The sequence below is a fragment of the Kogia breviceps genome, chromosome 9 (genome assembly GCF_026419965.1).
Source record: "Kogia breviceps isolate mKogBre1 chromosome 9, mKogBre1 haplotype 1, whole genome shotgun sequence".
In the NCBI taxonomy this organism is placed as follows: domain Eukaryota; kingdom Metazoa; phylum Chordata; class Mammalia; order Artiodactyla; family Physeteridae; genus Kogia; species Kogia breviceps.
In genome coordinates this window covers 96588711-96608231 of record NC_081318.1, presented here as the reverse complement: position 1 = coordinate 96608231, position 19521 = coordinate 96588711, and the positions used below count along the sequence as shown (strand labels likewise).

The 19521-nt window shown below is 36.5% G+C and overlaps 1 protein-coding gene across 4 annotated transcripts in view; it reads left to right on the top strand.

Annotated features, from left to right (window-relative positions):
- NAMPT (nicotinamide phosphoribosyltransferase) overlaps positions 1-19521 on the top strand; it is a 44372-nt gene that overhangs the window by 15634 nt on the left and 9217 nt on the right. For all 4 annotated transcript variants that reach the window (XR_010842288.1, XR_010842287.1, XR_009337401.2 and 1 more), the window contains exons 5-10: positions 3786-3944; positions 4515-4651; positions 8901-9126; positions 10876-10995; positions 14568-14708; positions 15898-16032. Coding sequence is in view for 1 of the 4 variants with exons in the window: in XM_059074539.2 (XP_058930522.1) it covers positions 3786-3944; positions 4515-4651; positions 8901-9126; positions 10876-10995; positions 14568-14708; positions 15898-16032 (918 nt within the window). In the remaining 3 variants the exon portion in view is untranslated. The remainder of the gene's footprint in view (positions 1-3785; positions 3945-4514; positions 4652-8900; positions 9127-10875; positions 10996-14567; positions 14709-15897; positions 16033-19521) is intronic.

Genomic DNA, 19521 nt, shown 5'->3' with positions numbered 1-19521 from the left:
ATAGATCCTGTGTTTTATTAAAAAAACTGTGTGTAATCTAAATACCAAGTCTCCAGAAGCTGCTTTCTCAGTCACTTTGCCTCTTTCGTGGGTTTCTGTGTGGGGTTAGAGGAGGTTGATCTTCCTCTTATCCATCTCCAGCCCAAGTTTACCACCTTATAAATGGAATCTTACCAAATCCAGCAAACTTGTTATTTAAAAACGAGATTTTCTTCAGGAAATCCTTGATTTAAAACATTTTAAATAACAGTACTAAGTAGTATTCCTTCCAATTCCCTTTGCCAGTATGTGTAAAGTGTGTCTGGGGGGGGGGGTGTTTTGGGGGGGGTTTTTTTGGCCACACTGCACAGCTTGCTGCATCTTATTTCCTTGACCAGGGATTGAGCCCGGGCAGTGAAAGCGCTGAGTCCTAATCACTGGACCGCCAGAGAATTCCCGGTGCAAAGTTATTAATAACATTCTTTGATTCACCATACACTGAATTTTAAAACCCACTAAAATTATTGAATTGCTTTATCAATTTCAGTATCGGTGCTAGAAGAAACGTTAGTCCTCAAATCAGATTTCAAAACATGTTTAAGAGAGCCTAAGTGTTCTTCAGAGGTGTCTCAGACTTGTGAGGGGCTGAAGAATGAGCATATTGGGCTAAACTTCACCGTTTCTCCCAACCAAAAAAACAAAACAATACCTTTTTGCTGTTAAAAAGAAAAGATGACTTTAAAACTATTACATTGATCAAATGCCCTCATTTCACAGAGGAGGAAATTGAGCCCTGAGAGGTGAATGGGCTAGTTAACAGTGTAGGTCCAGTCCCCTTTCTACTATACCACACCATTTCTTATTCTTTAAAATTCCTTATCCTGGACAGTAACGTTATAATGAACACTTCTTAAATAAAACTTGCAGGTTCATTTACTTTAGTCTTAGTTTTCAGTTAAAAATTTTATCTTGATTTTTGTGGGCAAATTGCTGTTTTGCAGAAGTTTCCAACAAGGCCACTTTGTTAGACCTTGGATTAACCCAAACTAACTTGCCTTTTTTTCCCTTGCTTACACCTACAGTGATCTTTTTTAAAGGGGAGTGATTTTATTAAGAGTATAATTTAAGCTGATTTTGTTGGACTATGAAAAGGAAATGGTGATGTGAAGGATCACTGTGTCTCATAGTTATTTCTCTCCTTCCCTGGCATTTTTCGAGGGGTAAGGTCAATCTTCTACCTTTATAACTCAACTAGAGTTTTTCACGTTATGTTTTCTATCTTTCTCATACTCCTAGATAACATCAGTCTAAGTTAAATTAAAAATGTGAGAGTTGATTGAATTAAATTCAGCAAATGAGTATTGATTACAGTTATATACCCAAAAAATGCTGGGCACAGAAATTAGAGTAAGATATGTCTTACTTAAGGGCCTTTGGAGGAGGAGCAGTTTATTCTTAACTAACCACTAATATAAGAATGCTGAATTGGTAGCAAAAATAGGGAATCCTGTCCAAGATATCATAAAGTGGAAAATAAGCTTTTAATAAGGGACAGGAAAAGGTGAGGTATTCTTAGAATGGCAAGTAGCCCAAGGGCTACTTTTATAGCATAAAAGTAGAAAATATCATAAGGGATAAATCTTTAGATGGTAAACAAGGCAAGTTTGTAAAAGCCCTCAAATTTCAACACGAATTGGCCTTCTTCCTCTGTGGACAATAGATAGCCATTAAAGGATTTTAAGGGACGACAAAACCTGAATAAAACTCTTAACTTTAGAAGGATAACCAGTGCAGTATAAAGAGTAAGTCAGAGAAGCTAAAGATTAGAAGTAGGATAATCATGGGCCCTGGCAGTGGAATCACTGAAATTACGAAAGAATAATTTCAGGAGCAGAATGCTTAGATAGAGGTGATTTATCATAGAGTTCAAGTTAGGAGTTGTGTCGGTTTTCTACTGTTATATAACAAACTACCCCAAAATAAAACAACTGCTATTTCTCATGATTCTGTGGTTGACTGGATGGTTCTCTGCTGGTCTTGCTTGGACTTATATGAGTCTGTGTTCATCTGAGGGTTCAGCTCAGATAAGACAGTCTGAAATGACCTCACTCCCATGTCTGGGCCTCAGCTCAGGTAACTGGGACTGCTGGGCCTCTTTTCATGACTTAGGCTTCTTTATAACACAGCAGTCTTGAGGTTCTAAGAAAATGAGAGTAGAAGCTATAAAACCTCTTGAAACAGAAGCTTGGAAGTCATAAATATATGACCTCTGCTACATTCTGTTGGTCAAAAGCAAATCAAAAGGACAGCTCGGGGGCTTCCCTGGTGGCGCAGTGGTTGAGAGTCCGCCTGCCGATGCAGGGGACAAGGGTTCGTGCCCCGATCCAGGAAGACCCCATATGCCATGGAGCGGCTGGGCCTGTGAGCCATGGCCACTGAGCCTGCGTGTCCGGAGCCTGTGCTCCGCAACGGGAGAGGCCACAACAGTGAGAGGCCCGCGTACCAAAAAAAAAAAAAAGACAGCTCCTCGGATCAAAGAATGAAGAGATAGATTCCATCTCTTGATGGGAGGAGCTGCAAAAAATTTGGAGCCATAGTTAATCAGTCATAGGAATCCAATGCTGCAGTTTTTCTTAGGTGACTGAGTTGGGAAGTCCAAGGTTAAGTAATCTTTTTGTTTGTTTTTATTTATTTTATTTATTGGTCACTTAGCTGGTATTCAGTAAAAGATTGTTTTGTAAAATTTAATTAAGGAAGTAAATAGCTTTTTGAGTGAGCATAGACGTTGTTGTCATCTTAGCTCTTTCTAAAACAAATTTGAAGCTGCTTGTAAAAGCAGACTATCTGGTTTACAAAATAAAAGATAGAAAATTATGATCCTAGAATGGAGGAGTGAATTCCTAAGCCATAATAATTAGTATAGTTGTTGTGATTAAGCATCAGACATTCTTTGGAGTTTCCTGGCAGCCAAGGAAAAAAGGGAAACCAAGGGACAGTTCTTAGCAGAAAGTAGGAACCCAGCAAGTCTTTCATTTCCTCATTTGGGAAACTGTGTAATAGGAACTGAGTTATAAAATAGACAGCGACCTCACAAGTTTATAGCATATGCAGAAATGTTTCATGTGGCTCTCTTATAATGACTTTTGATAAAAGCCAAGGACATAAAGCATAGCTCAATGGATAGAATTGTCTAGTGCTATGCAAAAATACCTCAAGTACATAACCTACCAATAGTCATGTTAGATTCAAGGAAAAATTAGATCCAATACTACCTAGAGGAGTAAATAAATAACTTCTTTAGATGTAGACTATTTAAGGTATAGTCCAACGACCAGTGCTGGTCCATGAACTCTTTGATGCAGGTCCACATTAAATACAGAAATCAAGGATAAGCATTTAGAAACTTTTTATGGCAATTGCCTCAACATCCAAGTGTGAGTATATTTTATAAAACTATTGGTCCGCAATAGATTGAAAATAAAAAAAATACATTGGTCCTTTATCACAGATAGTTTTTCTAAATATTATTTGCTTCTTTGGAGCTTTGGATGGAAAATAGGTAATTTGACATTCTCTACTGTTAAGGACCGAGTTTGCTTATCCTTTATGTTGCGGATTTGAGAGCTGAGCTCGGCACTGTATCTGAAATGCATGTGGAAGGCATCCTGCTATACAGTTGAAATGTCCAATTGGTATTTCTAGTAGTATGGAAGTCCAGGACATACCTCCAGAGAAAGCTAGGATTTTCCTCAGAAAGAACCCAATTTTTTATGTATTAATGTTTGTGGTTGATTTTATTACTACAGACTATTCTTGTTCAGTCCTGGTATCCAATCACAGTGGCCACAAATTCTAGAGAGCAGAAGAAAATACTGGCCAAATATTTGTTAGAAACGTCTGGTAACTTAGATGGTCTGGAGTACAAGTTACATGATTTTGGCTACAGAGGAGTCTCTTCCCAAGAGGTAAGAAACTTAAGTGAACCTCAATTAATAAAATGTGGATTGTCAGTTAGGTTACGGTTACCACTGTAAAGTTTTTGGGAAGTTACTGGGATTGATTTTGCTTCTAAGTAGGCCACATTTTGAAATTCCAGAGATTCAGTCAGAGATACACATTAAATACCTAAGGTGTGTTAGCCTCTTTTAGAAATACCTGAAATACAGCCTTCAGTAAACATCCTTGTCCTTTATGTATTGGATGGATGGAGGGACAGATGGATAAATAGTTAAAATAAATATTAGCAGATGTCAGATAATGCTACAGGGAAGCCAAGGCAGAGTAAGGGAAAAGGAGGTGATGGGAAGTGGGGGTGGACCACTATTAAATAGGTCTCTTTGAGGAGGTAACAGTTGAATCCTTAAATATTTAGGAAAAACTGGATCTTTGTCATAAGAAACTATTATCTCTGATAATAGTTAAATGTCTCTTTAAGAATAACTGAAGACAATTGCTTTGGGGGCGATGCTCTGTACCTCAAGTATGGGTCTTTTCTTTATCTCTTTTTGGATTTTGGTTTATGGTTTATTTTCCAGACTGCTGGCATAGGAGCATCTGCTCATTTGGTTAACTTCAAAGGAACAGATACAGTAGCAGGAATTGCTTTAATTAAAAAATACTATGGAACGAAAGATCCTGTTCCAGGCTATTCTGTTCCAGCGGCAGAACACAGGTAAAATTCTGTTTTCATCCTCCTCTTATCTAACCTTGGTTTTCTATGACTAAATTTTTTCATTCTTATAACTCAGTGATGTTTTGTTTAACTACAGAGCCAGGTAGTACAGTAAATCTCCATGAATTTAAGCAATGCTAATTCAGTATTCATACTCTGTATAAAGACGGGTCTCAGGGAGGTAGAGAACTTGTAACTGTCCTAATAGAAACAATTTAGGAGCTTTTTTCCAACTCTTATATATATTGCTCTATAGGTTTTATTTTAAGGATTTTTTTTAGCTTCTCTATTGCCATATGCAGATAGGTTGTATTCATTAAGTCTAGAAGCACTCACTGTGAAACCTGGTCACTGTTTTCCCTTTCCCTGCTTTCTACATGACTTCACTTATCTTCGATCTGGAAGTTATCTTCTGAACCCAGTACCCTCAATTGTAGATGAGCAAGTTAGCCCTTTTGATGAAAGGAAGAGTGTTCAGAGTCTTCTTACGCTTCCTTATCTGATTCTACTAAAGCATCTCAAGTTAAACTAGAAGACAATTATAATCTAGGCTACAGCTGCTCTGGTCCTAGAGTTAATTTTATTGAAAGTTAGTGGAGTTTTTAAAATGTATGCCAAACCTTGTTTCTGGTTCTTATAACAAAAATTATTTAATGTAATTAGTTCGGGGCAGTTTATTAAATTCTACTCATACTTGAATATTGCAGTGTGCTAAAAGCAGCCGTGAGTACAGCTGAGCTTTGATCCCAGGCAGTCTGTGCTACAAGGGATAGAAAGATATAAAGAATTAATCCCGTCTTTTGGATGAAAAATAGTACACTAGCAGCCTTCTGCTCTGTTAAGTGCTTTTAAAGAGGTACAATTAAAGTGCTCTAGCAGTGCAAAGGAAGGGAAAGTAGGGTCATGTTCCCCTGGTAGGGTTGGATCAGGAAAGGTTTTACAGAGATGGTATGCAAATCTTGACTTCTTGAATGATTGGTAAAATTTAATGGCAGACATTAGGAGATTTTTCATTCTCTTAAGTGTTTATTACATGCCTACCATGTGTTAAGCATTGTCCTGAAAGAGCAAAAATGAAAGAGGCAAATATGGATGTGTTTAGGGAATAAGGGCTGAAATGTATTTTGTCGGGATTGTAGGGTAGAGTGGAAAGACAGGTTAGTAAACACCCTCAAATTTATTTTGATACTGAATGTTAACTATTTGCTCATCATGCTAGATTATTCTAATTCCGTTTTCAAATAGGAGGGGGCATTGAAGTTTTTGAGCAAAGAAGTGATGTCATCAGAGAAATATTGTAGAAAGATTAATAGTGGGCTATCTTATGAATTGAAAAATAGAAATGAAAAGTTAGGAGGATTTAGAGGAAGCTGTTGCAATAATTTTGAGAGATGATGAGGTTCAGAACCAAGTGGCTAAATAAATGGAAAGAAGGGGATAAACATGAGCATTGGCTTGGAAGATGAAATTGCTGGAACGTGATGATTTGAATTGGGGTTTCAGTAGAGGGTAGATTCAGCTAACATTTATTAGCACTGCTTTATTAGTAGGGACTTGAATACTTTCACATATAAGTTTCAAGACTGGTGAAACTGGGAAAATAAGAGTGACATTAACAGACCAGGATTTTAGGGTTGCAGTATTTTTATTTTTGGTCTTAGATATATGTACACCTTTTAAAAAACCTCTTGTAGTACCCATATATTAGACTCTTCATTGATGCTTTTGTTTCAAAGTAATAACATCACAAGTATGATACTATACGCCTGAGAATAAAGATGATATCTTCTTTAGGGCTTTCATGTTAAAACAGGTTGAAAATCTATTGTATTTTTATAGTCTCGTAATATTTACTACATCTGCAAATTGGACTCCTTAATGTGTCAGATGTTCTTAAATAGACAAGTCATTTAAACAACAGCAAAGTATAGTGAAAAGAGCTCTAGACTGAAAGTTGGGAAATCTGAGTGACCTTACAGCTGACATACTGGGTGGCCTTGGGCAAGTCATTTATCTCTCTGTTCTTCAGTTCCTCCATCCAACCCAACAAAAGGAGGAGCTAAAATTTTACATCTCCTACATCAGAAGGTCATTGAGGGAAAATGAACTAACATCCAAGATAACTTTAAAATAAGAAAACACTAAAATTTAGAACATTGCCATTATTGTTATCAATATTTTCTTATAGAATGTGTCAATCTGGACTTGAAAATATTCAATTACATAACTCTTCCTCAAACTTTGGAAAGGTATCAAATTAAATTTGATGCTGGAAATTGGAACAGTAGCATAAGTAGAATTCATTGAACAAATATTTATGATCTCCATATACCAAATATTATACTAGATGTTATTATGATTAGATTATGTGGAGGGTGCTATGGGAAATGTCTATGGAACGATGAGATGAAGAAACTCATTTTCCTCCCTAACAAAATGGATCTGTAGTCCAGAAAAAAAAAAAAAAAAACCTGGGCTAAGGTACAGATTTTGGAAACTCTCACTGCAAAGGTATTTTTTAAAAGCTTTGAGTGTTTTTCACATAGGGAGGTGTAGAGAGAGACTAGTGCCCCAGGTCATATTGAGAAAGGAGAGCATCTAGGGGAAACTGAAGAGGACCCATAGAAGTATGGGGAAAAAAGTCGAAACATGGGATATGTCATTGAAGTCATTGGGAAAGAAAGCTTCAGGAAGGTTCACATGCCAAAGAGAAAGCAAGTAAGATAAAGACTAAAAATGAACCGTTAAGTTTGTTAGACATGATACACACAAATAGCAGTTAGTTGACTGTATTGATACAATGCTAGTAAAAAAATAAGTGCATAAACAGTGACCTCTTAACTCTAAGAGTTTGTTCTTACATCACAAAGCTCTCTAGTGTTGGTACTCTTTGAACTTAATTCTCTCCCTTATAAAGGGGACCATAGCAGTTCTTGATATGAAGAAGGGGCTTCTCTTTATCCATGTCTTAATTTTCCCTTTAGCCTGCAGATACTTGCATTAAGTGGAGAGTTGGCATCATAGCTACTTTGTTCACTGTAAAATGAGTTTTATATAAATATGCTATCTCTCCATTTCAGACGAGAGTAGTTCTGGGTAGCTAAGTCTTTATACTCCTGAAATGTGCATGCTCTGCCATCCCCAGCATAAGAAAAGTTGTTTACTTCAGTCCTTTAGAAAAAAAATAAGAATAAAACAACAATTTCAAAAATAAATTAGTATGACTTTTCAAACAGTTTTGAGATAATCATATCTGCATGGGGTTAAATGAATGGGGTGTTTTACTTTCCATCATTTTACTTCGGAAAATGGGGTAGAGGCAAAGACTAGCAAATTATGGAGAAAGAAAAATTACTTGGCCTGAGAAAATGGTAACAATTCTAAAATTCATTATGAAGTTTTCTTTAAGAATTTTTAAAATTATTTATATTATATATTGGTTAACCAGCAAGTACTTAGGTTACATGTCATTAATCTGTTCAAAAAGAACCACCATTATTGAGGACAGTGTAAAAATCACTATAATCATTCTTGCCTAATAGAAACCCACACGCTTTATTTCCCATCTTAATTACGTTTTGCTGAAACTAAGTATTATAATTCTTATTCCCGGAGCATATATTAAGTACTAGTGGATAATCTGTAAGTGAAATAAATGACTACCTGTTACCGGCCAATTGAAGATACAACAGGTAAAGAGTTAGTTGACTATATCTATGCGTGGTATAGTATAAATAATTGCCTAAGTAATTGCTTTTAAGTGTAAGATTTTGAAATCTAAGAAAGATAAAATGTGTCCCTACTATTCTTGGTATATGGTTTTGAAAATGCACAGAAGGGAGCCAAGTGCTTGCATGGCCTAGCAGAATAATGGGAGTATGTGTTCATTCCTTCTAACATCTCAGTGTAACGTAGAAAGTGTCTGCAGCAGGTACTTTTTAGCTCACTCATTTTAAATGGGTAGGTTCAGGAATACTAAAAAAGAAAATAACGTAGTTTATAGTTGGTTGAACATGACTTACGAGTTTAAATAACTATTGGAGAGGAATGAGATTACTTATAGTCTTAAAAATTGGCCAAGGAGTGGTTTGGCTCAGATATTCAGTTAACCTTTTGATGTGCATTTATTAAACTAAATCACTCACCTTCTCTGCAGTGTTGAAGGTGTGGTATAGTAAACATGAGATATGATTCAGGAACATATAATGTATCTGCCTAAGTAAATCTGTATTTTCATTTTGTTTTCTAGTACCATAACAGCTTGGGGGAAGGACCATGAAAAAGATGCTTTTGAACATATAGTAACACAATTTTCATCAGTGCCTGTATCTGTGGTCAGCGATAGCTATGACATTTATAATGCGTGTGAGAAAATCTGGGGTGAAGATCTAAGACATTTAATAGTATCAAGAAGTACAGAGGCACCACTAATAATCAGACCTGATTCTGGAAATCCTCTTGACACTGTATTAAAGGTAAATTTTAATACGTAAGTTGACTATTAAAAGTGCCTGTAGACCAGCTGCATCAACACTTTTAATTTCATTTATACACACACCATTTCAGAACTCTCTGGACTAGTCCCCTTATTTTAGAGTTGCAACCCAGAGAGTAATAGATTTGCCCAAGGTCACGCATTAATAACAGAGAAAGGATATCCAGAGTTATGGATTATTTATATACTGTCAAAGAAACAGTTAAGTACTGTTGAACAGATACTTTCTTTTCTTTTTACCTTCAAAATTAATTGTGTTACCATTTTAACCAGTCCTGTGATTTGGTTACCAAGTGTGTGGTTTCTTTCGTTTTCCTTTATCATTGCTGTGCCTTTGAAGGTTTTAGTGTGAAAGAAATATGTGCAATGTAATGTGGAATAAAAATAATTTGAAAATAGTTTTCAAGTAGAGATTTAGAGATACTGTTGATTCTCAATGTAGCCTTGTTGCATTTTTTTTAGTGTTTAGAACTTGGTTTACCTTCTTTGAAAAGCACTAATAAGGGTAGGTTATTGATGCTTACTACTAGAAAAATATAGTGCTCTGTGTGCTTTGCTTTAGCTGTGTCATTATTTAATCTCTATGAAAACCCTATGATCAATATTACAATCTCTTTTTTATAGACAAAGAAACCAGCTTAGAGAGGTTAAAATAAACTTGCTCAAGGTCACACGACATGTAAAATAAGCCAAGTATCCAACGTAGGTCTTTGTGGCTATCACCTTCCCTCTTTACCACACTGTTTCCCAGCTGATGATTAGGTGATGAATTACCCCTTAAGAAAGGGGGGTGTAGAATCAAGGAGGTCTTTTCCTATCCTGTTAAGTAAATAGGCCAGTCTGAAGGTCTGATCTTAGCCTGAAATATGAACAGGTTTGGTTTTAGCAAACTGAACAGGTTGCATGTTTTTCCTGTTACCTAATAAAAATATACAAACCTAGTTTCAAGAATCAACGAAGTTATCAGTATGGAATGTTTTCATTGATAGAATTTTAAACCAATTTATTTAGGAAAAGGGAGTGATTGTTGGGTAGATCTTGGAATCTCTGACCAAGCTTTCTGAGAAATTTTCAGTCAGTGTTGGGGTATTTCAGCTGCTCCCAAACTTGCAGTAGTTAATGAATGAGTGGGACAACTTGGCATGTTAAGCAATTTGCTTTAAAAAATGGGTGTCATCGTTAAGTGAGAAGCACCTCAGAAAAACTATGGGTTATATATGCTTCATTTCCAGCTTTATCTGCATATCATGATCTCTTTGAACTTTGTAATTCAGGTGGATTCGTGTTTCAGTTATGTCAGACAAATTAAATTATTGGGCACAAGCAGAAAAAAATCCAAATCAAAAGTATAATCATGTTTTTTAAATGATGTTTTATATACCTTTGAAAAATATTATATTTACCATTGTAAGCTCCTAATGTTAAAGGGTTGTTTTTCCCAAATCTAATTTGAAAAATGTGAGGGAAAACTACTTATGTTCTGAGCCACTTTACAGTATAAGTTCACTTGATAGGAAATTGCATGCCTGTTTCTAACATAATCAGAAGGAATTGAGACAAAATTTTAGAAGGCTTATACATAGTATTGTATAATTTAATTTGATTAATTTTTATATTCTCGACCTTGCTTTGCTAACAATCTTGGTTTTCTTTTAAACTTTGGAAAGCTTTAACACTTTTTTTTTCAGTATTAGTTATTTTGTGTTTGGGTGTGTATTTTTCCATACAGGTTTTGGATATTTTAGGTAAGAAGTTCCCTGTTACTGAGAACTCAAAGGGCTACAAGTTGCTGCCACCTTATCTTAGAGTTATTCAAGGGGATGGAGTAGATATTAATACCTTACAAGAGGTATGTATTTTATATTAAAAGTTTCAATAAAGCAATCCTTATAATTAACTCCTTTTTATTAGTTTGATAAAGAACACATTAATAATTTAAGTACAGTTGTGATTCTTTTAATAAGTGTTTAAGATGGTTTATGTCTTTTCTGTTAATTGCTTAACATTTAAAATATAGAAGTATATTTAAAATATATTAACTTAAAATACAGAGGTACCGGCCAAACCATACTGCCTGTCCTCATTGGCCACCCTGGATGATGAGCCCAAAGAAGTGTCACTAGGAAACAGTAAAATGCCAGTCAAGGAGTATTTTTTGTATATAAAACAAAAAGTCTTGACACTGTACAAATAGGTCTCAGTTTTAATAGAATGGAGCTTCATATACTCTTAACAGTGTGAAACTTGAATGATATTCATTTGTGCTTTTTCAAAAATTATTGAATGGTTTGTCACCTCTTCTAAATTTAGCATTGACTATTACCACTATTACTGTTAGATTTATTAGCCAAATAGCATAAGTTTTATGCTATCTTAAAACTTTTTCCTCTTTCGTTTCTCCAATAAGCTTCTAAGGAACTCAATTTTTATGGAGTATTTTAGGTATTAAAGACTATCAGCGATACCACGTTGTAGACTGTTAGCTACTTTAAAGCACTGAAATTTTAACGTATATAGTTTCAGATGGAATCTTCTGTTTGAAAGAGTTCAGTGTGGCTAGAGTAAGGTCAGTACCCAAATTAGAAATAGTCTGTTTTCCAAAGATTCATTTAGAAGTAAGAACTTTTGGGACCTCTCCAGCAGTCCAGTGCTTACGACTCCATGCTTCCACTGCAGGGGCCAAGGGTTCCACCCCTGGTCGGGGACATTCCACATGCTGCACAGGGTGGCCAAAAACAAAAAAAAAATTAAACTAAATAAAAGTAAGAACTGTTGCATATAACTATCAGTACTTCTGTGGCGATATGCATTTAGGGTCTGGAATAGATGTCTTGCAATAACAGAAATGAGGTTTCTTCTACCAACTCTCCCAAACTGCCTTGCCTAAGAAAAGTGGAAACTTCCCCGGTTCTTCTAAGGCTTTGATGTGAAAAGGAAGGAAGAAATAGAAGAAAAATCTGCAGCAAGGAGGAGGACCTGAGCATAGAAATCTCAGCTGGCATGTTTAATTGCTGTTGTCCTGTCGCTCAGCTGAATTGAAGGTTTCTGACCTTGGTATCAGTTAAGAACTAGTACCCATACCTCCATTTTAGCAGGTACCCTCACACATACTTATCCCCCTTTCAGATGAAGAAATGTGGGCAGGGTACTGTATATCAGAATACGCATTAGCCCAGTGCACTTCCCGTTGCTTATACCTACCGTTCCTTGTTCTTAGGGGCAGCTCTTTAAGTTCGGTTGTTCCATCAGGTATTTGAACTTCCCTTTAAAAAGTGAAGCTCTTTGGCTTTCCTTTTTTTCTTTCTTTTTGTTTTTCTAAATAAACTTTGAAAATGTGTGTGCATTTTTAAAGTTGAGAATCAGTTCAGAACTTGAACTTTTTTTTTTTTTTTTAAACTCCATGAGCAAGAAGTTAAATATTGAGACAGATATTCTCTGGCATTGGTGAAACCTTAAACAGAATGGTCAGAGAATGAATAGTTGTTGTTAATGCTGATGCGCTCATTACCTAAAGGGTAATACCTGCTTTCTTCATACTGGAGGTGGGTCAAAGTAAGTCTTTAGAAGCAAGAAAAGGAATTTATATAGCATTTTTGCTATGTCTAGTCAGATTTCCTTCTGATTTGTATGTGCAGATATTTTTAAAAACTAATTTTTACTCTAATTCCATAATTTCCTGTAACATTAATAGAAAAATTCACTTAAACTTTAAATTGTCTAAATTTCACAACTTTTGGCAAAGCTATCTGGGAAGAATATCTTAAAGAAATTGGTCCTAAAATACAGAGATATGACATTAGGTGATGCTGTTCTTTGTGACTTACTCCTTCATGTGCTTCTGAGGCTTAACTAAAATCAGGTGACAGTTCTGAAACTATTTTCTCTTTATATTTTACCCAAATCTCCTTACCCTCCATCTTTGTTTCCATTTCTTCTCCTCCATTTTTTTGTTCTACTTGTATTTCTTCCGTATTGAAATTCACTTTTTAGAACATGCCTTAATTTTGTGTTGTTTTATAAGGTTTTTATTATTATTTTAGTTATACTTAGTTTACAGTTCAGTGAAAAATAAATCTGAATTCAGGGCCCTTGAGTACTTTTGGGTTCAGGTATAATAATAAAAGACATGAGACTGGGTTTATGTATAGCCTAAGGAATCACTTTAAAATAAATTGTATGTTTCCATCTCAATTCCTGACATATACCAGGAGAATTAGATGGCTGAGATTTTTTTTTTTTTTAATGTGGGCTTGTTAAAAGATGAAGGTCCTTGGAGTTTATCTATTTGGGTCTTGCAAGGTTGAAAATAAGGCATAGATAAAAGGTCAGTTTGAGACTTTTGGTATTGGGAGGAATATGGCAAATTTATATTAATGATTCACTTAAAGCTATTAAACTTGCTAATGATTTTCTGATCACTTCTGAAAGTTCTGTTTAAATAAAATGAAACAGGACTTTCCAATTACTTCCTTTCGACTATTCTTATGAAATTAAAAATGGTTATTAAATTTTATTTACCACCTTCTACCATAAAAGTGATGGAATATGTTAAATAAGAAGATGGATGCTAGATAAATAAGTCCTGCTTAGGAAAAAGAAATACAAATGATATTGGTAATAATGTAGATTAATAAATTAATGTAACTTTTAAATTATGTGTCCCTTGAAAGAACTATTCTAGTTGCTGGAACTCTGTGTTCATATAGGTATCTCTTTCTGGCTTTTAGATGATCATTCTCCCAGAAAATGATCCAATCATAAATCTTAACACCGAGTCAGTTCATAATTTTGCTTACGGCACTGGAGTACCATCCAGAATAAGATGACTACCAATGTCTCAACTGTTACGCAGGAGAGGGTGTTTCATACTGTTTTACCACCAATATCCGCTGACTTTTAAATGCCCCATTACATATGACATACACTATGACATGTGATAACATGTATTGAGATTTATTAGTGATGAGGAGTGTCATTTCTAGAATCTAGTAATTTGGGGCAAACGTCCAGGCCCCATTACTTGTGCTACTGGCATCTGGGCAGTAACTGCAAGAGGTAGATGAGAGTTTACTCAAGTAACCTTAGGTATTTATAGCTATTTTTTTCTCTCCCTCTCATTTCCTCCATTCCCCCAACCTAAACCACAATCACTGTGACTACAACACAAACTCAGGAACTTTGAATGAAATCCCCTCCTTCTACACTTATTCCTTGGGCTGCCCTTTTTGGGGTTGGTGAGTCTTTTAAAAGAAAAGAGGGGAATTTAACTTTGTGTAGACCTTTTTCTTATCTCATTATTTACTGTGTTATAAAACAGCTTTGGATGGTTTATTCATCAATATGGTTCATGGAAAATTAGCTCCTTCCTCTTCCACATTACTTGGCTTACATTTATTTATTTATATCTTATTTTTCATCTAGATTGTGGAAGGCATGAAGCAAAAAAAATGGAGTATAGAAAATGTTGCCTTCGGTTCTGGTGGAGCTTTGCTACAGAAGTTAACAAGAGATCTCCTGAATTGTTCCTTTAAATGTAGTTATGTTGTAACCAATGGCCTTGGGGTATGTCATTGAACTTTTACTCTTGTGTTGTTAATATCTTATTTATGTTTGTATGTTGAATGTACTTATTGAATGCAATAGTCCAAGGATAATATGGTCCTGAACTGTTACTGTATTGTCAGGTACCCCTGACCTTGAGGCAGAAACAAAGAAGGAAAAGAGACAGGGGGTGATAACTTGACTTCAGAAAAAAATGGAGATTTGGGAAAATGAGAGATTATTTAAGAGAGATGATGCAGGTCAATTCATTTCCACTACTTCAGTATATACCTTTGAATCAAAAAGTTGACCATATTTGAACAAGAATGTCAGCTCACCTAGCCATCACGTATGTAAACACCGCAAATATGTAAACACTGTCAAAGAATGTTTTAGGAAGGTGAACTATGACGTTTGAGTTGTGTTACTAGAATCATGTTCTGGTAGCCTTAAAACAAGGGAACCCAAGCTGCAAGCAGCTGAACAACAGTCTCCCTAGTTCTTCATAAGCTCTTGAGAGTCTCTGTATTAAAGGGTGTGTAGGGGATCCTAAGAACACATGGGTTGGTTCCCTACCTTAGTTCACCACCATCTTTCTTTGGCGAGTCCTGGGATTGCCTCTTCTGCTTCTCCTTTTATAGCCATCTCCAGTTGCTTCTTCCTTTCTGATCCTGAAACATTGTGCTCTGGGTCTCTAGGTCTTCTTTGCTTCTGACAGTAACAAGGTAATAGAATAAAAAGTAACAAAAGGGAAAAGGTTATGAAATAGGAAAGCCTTTATTGTAGTAAACTCCTCGTTCCCTTGCCACAGATTATATAATTGAGTTGACAGATTGATTTTTCAGTAACACACGTGTGCTATACTGAGATCAGTTTAAGGGCAAGGCATAATACAAAAGGAGATACCTTACGGGTCACATTGTTAACCTCAAAGACTTACTACAGATGGAGTATTAGTATTCTACACTGGTAAGAAAGGATATCCAAGATTTGGATATTGTTCATACCTTTTTCATCACAGAGGACGCTGTCCTCCAAAACAGGCTAGATCTTATCTCTAAAAGCCAGGTGTGGATCGGTGTAATTATACATACAAAGTGCCTTAATATTTATATAAATTATGTACACACTTTTTTTTTTAATGGGAGTTGAGTGAACATTTCTGATGTTTAGTCTTCTGTTTCTCCAACTTTCTTAATTTGGATTCCAGATTAATGTCTTCAAGGACCCGGTTGCTGATCCCAACAAAAGGTCCAAAAAAGGCCGATTATCTTTACATAGGACACCAGCAGGGAATTTTGTTACACTTGAGGAAGGAAAAGGAGACCTTGAAGAATATGGTCATGTATGTATCTATGCTGATTTGGGTTTTTGTTTGTTTGTTTGTTTGGTTTGTGTTTTAAACAGTAGTAGGTTGACTCTTCAAATTAAGAAAGGAAGCTTTTATGTTCTATTTTATTTAAAGTGTTTACAGTTGCTGACCTAGCCTTCCAAAATACGATGAAAAACAAGAAATGGCTAAATAGTAAATATGAGACTTTTCCATACCTTGGGTGAAATATTTTGTAACATTCCAAAAAAAATTATGGTTTTCTACATAGTGACCAGCAGGGAGTGATTGATGAGCTTCAGTAAGTTTGCATATATTTGATCTTAATCTTATTGCCAATTAGCAGTGAATTGTTTCTGAACAGGAATAGTTAAGAATACTTAAAGGATGCGGTTCTTAGACTACTCATAGTTATTTATGTTATAGTAAAACTTTGGTAATTTTATTAGATAAAAGAAGGGCTATCCAAATTCTAAAATGTTGTTAAAGATAATTCCCTTTTTCAAAACAATAGAATCCAGTTCAGATGGTTTTCTTTAGTCTCATTTGATTCTCCCAGCAGCTCTAATGACTAAAAAAGGCAAATTACGTTATCTTACTCGTGTAAGATGTGAAAACAATGAGACTTGATTCAGATTATATAACTAATAAATGGTGAAACCTAGACTTCACCAAGTTTTCTGATTTTAGTCAACCAAACTAGAAACATGAATAGTATGCTAAAGTAGTCTCTATGCTCGTTAACATACAAAAGTACACTTAAATTCCTCAACTCAATAGTTATAAAATCTCTGTTAGATTGAAAAAGAAAATACTCTTTTTTAGAGGAGAATTACTCATGAATATTCACATTCTCAGAGGAGGGTTTACACTAAACATAAACACACTAACTTATTTAGATGCTTTTAACTTTTGATCTTTTATACCACATCACATATTTTGCTTATGTTACTTTTATTATATTCTTTTAAGATTTTGAGCCAGAATTAATACAATATGATTTTTCTGTTTAATGAAAAATATGTATAAGTCCCTAAAACTTTTAGAATTAGATTCCTTTATATAGCCTGTTATGCAGTTCTTTGCATAGCCTTCACTTAACTCTTGTACTACCAAGACTTTGCTGAATTGGTTTATCACACATGGACAAAAGTCACTTTCGACATGGTCATAACTATGAGTAAAACAAGGCATTGATTTTAAGAGTATGTGAATAATACTCGAGAACATTTGAGTCACTAATCAATTTATGATCATCTAGACCTTTTGATTTAATAGGAACCATCTTTCCTCAATAGATTAAAATTAAATTCATAAAGAAAATGTCACAGCAAGAGCAGTGTGATTTGAAGCAACACGAGGACAGATAAGATTGTGTCAAGAAGGTAGAGTGGGAAGACCCTGAGCTCAACTTCTCTCGTGGGCACACCAAAATTACAGCTGTTGACAGAGCAAATACCAATGAGGAAGACCAGAATCTACCAGAAAAGATCTACAACTAAAGCTATAGGGAAGGAACTATGACGAGGCAGGTGAGAGAGGCAGAGTCACAGTATAGTCAAGACCCACACCTGCAAGTGGGCAACCCATCAACAGGAGAAGAATATAATTTCAGAGGTTCTTCCAAAGAAGTGAGGGGTCTGAGCTCCACCTCAGCCTCTCCAGCCTGGGGCAGGTCCTGCACCAGGAAAGTAAGCCAGCAGGGCTTATTTCAGGACACCCAGGGGGGCTGTGGGAAATAGAGACTCTACTCTGAAAGGGCACACACAAGCTTACACATGCTCTGAGACCCAGGGCAGAAGCAGTAGTCTGAAAGAAGCCTGAGTCAGACCCAGTAGCTGACCTTGGAGACACCTTGGGCCCCTCAGCTAGCTGCTCTTGGATCCAGCCCCACTCACTAGCAAGCCAACACAAGCTTCAGGACACCCTGGACCCCACAGCCAGCTGGCCCTAATTACCAGCAGTCTGACACCAGCCCTCAGGACTTGGCTCTGCCCAGCAGTGGGCTGACACTAGCCCTGGGATCCCCCAGGGTTCCACAGCTAGCAGCCTTATAACTCAGCCCCACCAACCAGCCACGAGCAGTCTACACACAAGGCCTGGCAACCAACGAGACTGGGGGCCAGCCACATCTACCAGACTGCCTGCTGTCGTCAGTCTGCCACAACAGGAGGAGCCCTAGAGCAGCATATAGCTCTGGTGGCCAGAAGGGATTCACTGCTGGGACACAGGACTTCTACAAAAGGCAATTTCTCAAAGGTCAGAAAACATAACCAGCCTACCACGTACAAGAGTTCAAGATAATGATCTTAAAAATGATCAAAGAACTCATGAAAAGACTGGCTAACCAGAGTGAGAGGTTAGAAGTTTGTAACAAAAAGTCAGAAAATATAAAGAACCAGATTAAGAATACAATAACTGAAATTAAAAATACACTAGAAGGAATCAACACATAAAATGATACAGAGGAATGGATCAGTGAACTGGAAGACAGAGTAACGGAAATCACTGAAGCTAAAGAGAATAAAGAATTTTAAAAAATGAGAACAGTTTAAGACACCTCTGGGGCTTCCCTGGTGGCGCAGTGGTTGAGAATCCGCCTGCCGATGCAGGGGACGCGGGTTCGTGCCCCGGTCCGGGAGGATCCCGCATGCCGCGGAGCGGCTGGGCCCGTGAGCCATGGCCGCTGGGCCTGCGCGTCCGGAGCCTGTGCTCCGCAACGGGAGAGGCCACGGCAGTGAGAGGCCCGCGTACCACAAAAAAAAAAAAAAAAAAAGACACCTCTGGTACAACATCAAGCAACTAACGTTTGCAAGGAAGAGAGAGAAAGGGGCAGAGAACATATCTGAAGACACAATAGCCAAAAACTTCCCTAACCTGGGAAAGGGAAACACAGAGAGCCCCAAAAGGATCAAATCCAAAGAGGACCACACCAAGAAACAATGTAATTAGATTGGCAAAAATTAAAGAGAGACTATTAAAAGCAGCAAGGGAAAAGCAACAACTTACAAGGGAACTCTAATAAGGCTATATATAATCTGACTTTTCAGCAGAAAGTCTGCTGGCCAGAGAGATGGCACAGTGTATTTATGACAGGGTGAAACCTACAACCAAGAATACTCTCTACCTGGCAAGGTTTTCATTCAGATTTGAACATATCAAAAGTTTTACAGACAACCAAAAGCTAAACGTTCAACATCACCAAGCCAGCTTTACAAGAAATGTTAATAGGAGTAATCTAAACAGGGGAGAAAAGTGCTGTAACTAGAAACATGATAATTACAAAAGGAAATACCTTATCAGTAAAGGCAGATATATAGTAAAGGTAGCAAATCAAGCATATACTAAGGAAGTTTAAAAAACAGTAAAATCACCTATATCTGCAATAAGCAGTTCAGGGATACACAAAACAAAAGAAGATATAAAATGTGTCAAAAGCAGTAATGAGCCTAAATGTAAGACATGGAACATAGGCAAAGCACTCTTTGACATAAATCATAGTGG